The 1,631-nt window shown below is 70.9% G+C and overlaps 1 protein-coding gene across 1 annotated transcript in view; it reads left to right on the top strand.

The window, feature by feature from the left end:
* Window positions 1–973, top strand: part of THBS3 (thrombospondin 3) — a 10,383-nt gene extending 9,410 nt beyond the window's left edge. Inside the window, exons 21-22 of the mRNA XM_026091547.1 lie at window positions 333–472; window positions 915–973. Coding sequence (XP_025947332.1) covers window positions 333–472; window positions 915–973 — 199 coding nt within the window. The remainder of the gene's footprint in view (window positions 1–332; window positions 473–914) is intronic.
* Window positions 974–1,631: the final 658 nt, after the last annotated feature.

Here is a 1,631-nt window from a genome sequence, read left to right as displayed (position 1 = left end):
ACCAGGCCCCCAGCCCCACAGTGGGGTCCCCCAGTCCCCCAGTTCAACCCCACAGCAGGTGCACCAGGCCCCCAGCCCCACAGTGGGGTCCCCCAGTCCCCCAGTTCAGCCCCAGAACAGGGTCCCCCAGGTCCCCAGTCCCGCAGCAGGGTGCCCCAGCCCAACCCCAGAGCAGGGTGTCCCAGACCCCCAATCCCAGCCCCACAACGGGGTGCCCCCAGCCCCACAACGGGGTGCCCCAGTCCCCCAGCCCCAGAGCAGGGTGCCCGGCGCTGGCCCCCGCCTGGGCACCCCATCCCCTGCTCATGGACTGGGCCCTCCTCCCGTTGCAGGGTTCGGCTGTATGAGGGACCGCGGCTGGTGGCCGACTCCGGCGTGATCATCGACACCACCATGCGAGGGGGGCGGCTGGGCGTCTTCTGCTTCTCCCAGGAGAACATCATCTGGTCCAACCTGCAGTATCGGTGCAACGGTGAGCTCGGAGCCGGCCACGGGCGCTGCCGCACAGGCAGCAGGGCAAGGGCACGAGAAGCAGCTTTGCCACGGGCTGTGGAGCTGCTTGCCATGGGCACCTCTCCTCCCTGAGGGACCTGCTGCCCTGGGGTGGCCAGAAGCCCCATCCTGCTGTAGGAAGTCCTGAAGCACCCGTCTGTCCTGGTTGGGTACCTGAGTCTCGGGATCAGGGACACACCAGTGATGCTCAGTGCAGAGTGAAGCTTTCACACTTTACTGATGCGTGGCCAGCCTGCTCTGATTGGACTTCCTCTCTGTCCCCCCGAAGGAAAGGCCCTGTCCCCCACCCCGAGTCAGCCGGGGGGAAGAAAGTGGCGGTGTGGGAACGCCCCGATCCCCGCGGGCCTGTGCTGACCCTGGGACCCGTCCTCACGTTGTCCTCCCTCCGCTCTCCCCCGCAGACACGGTCCCCGTAGACTTCGAGCCCTTCCGCCGGTTCCTGCTTGAAGGTCGCGAGTGAGCAGCCCGTGGCCCAGCCCAGGACCTCTCCGCCTGCGTCACCCAGGGACTTTCTGCGGTCGCCGCAGCCTCTTCCCCAAGCGGGGCCCTGGCTTCCCCCTGCCCATGCCGGCCTCCGTGCTGCCTGAACCCGGGTCCTGGCACCCAGCGGACTTTGCGCTGCCGCTAACGGTACTGACGCATGTCCCCAGCCCCAGGCCGGGGCGCGCGCTGCTCGGCAGCGGCACGAGCGGGGCCGGGCGCTCCCCGCCGGGGCGCTGCGGGCGCCGGGCCGGGGGCTATGCCGATGGCGGGGGGCCGCCCCGCCGGCCGGTGCCGTGCCTGCCCCTGCCCCGGGCGCTGCCTGCTGCTGGAATCTCTGCCTTAAGTCTGGCCATAAAGTTTTGATTGTTTTCTAGCCTGCGCGCCCGGTTCCTGGGGCAGGGGCCGGGCTGGGGGCCCTGCCCCAGGCCCGGAGGGGCCGGCGCCGCCTTTCCCTCTTCGTCCTCCCGGTGGTGGTCGTCGGGGCGCGGGCGGGGGAGGCTCGGTGCTCCGGGGCTGGGCTGCCGGCGGCGGTGGAGCCCGGGGCGGCGGGAGGCCGGGACGAGTGCAATATTGGTAGGGAGAGCACAACACTGCACCGCATCCCGTCCCTCCCGCCGCCCCGGAGGCGGGCGCGC

The sequence above is a fragment of the Apteryx rowi genome, unplaced genomic scaffold (assembly GCF_003343035.1).
Source record: "Apteryx rowi isolate R43461 unplaced genomic scaffold, aptRow1 scaffold_908, whole genome shotgun sequence".
NCBI lineage: Eukaryota > Metazoa > Chordata > Aves > Apterygiformes > Apterygidae > Apteryx > Apteryx rowi.
This window is presented reverse-complemented; position numbering and strand designations above follow the sequence as displayed.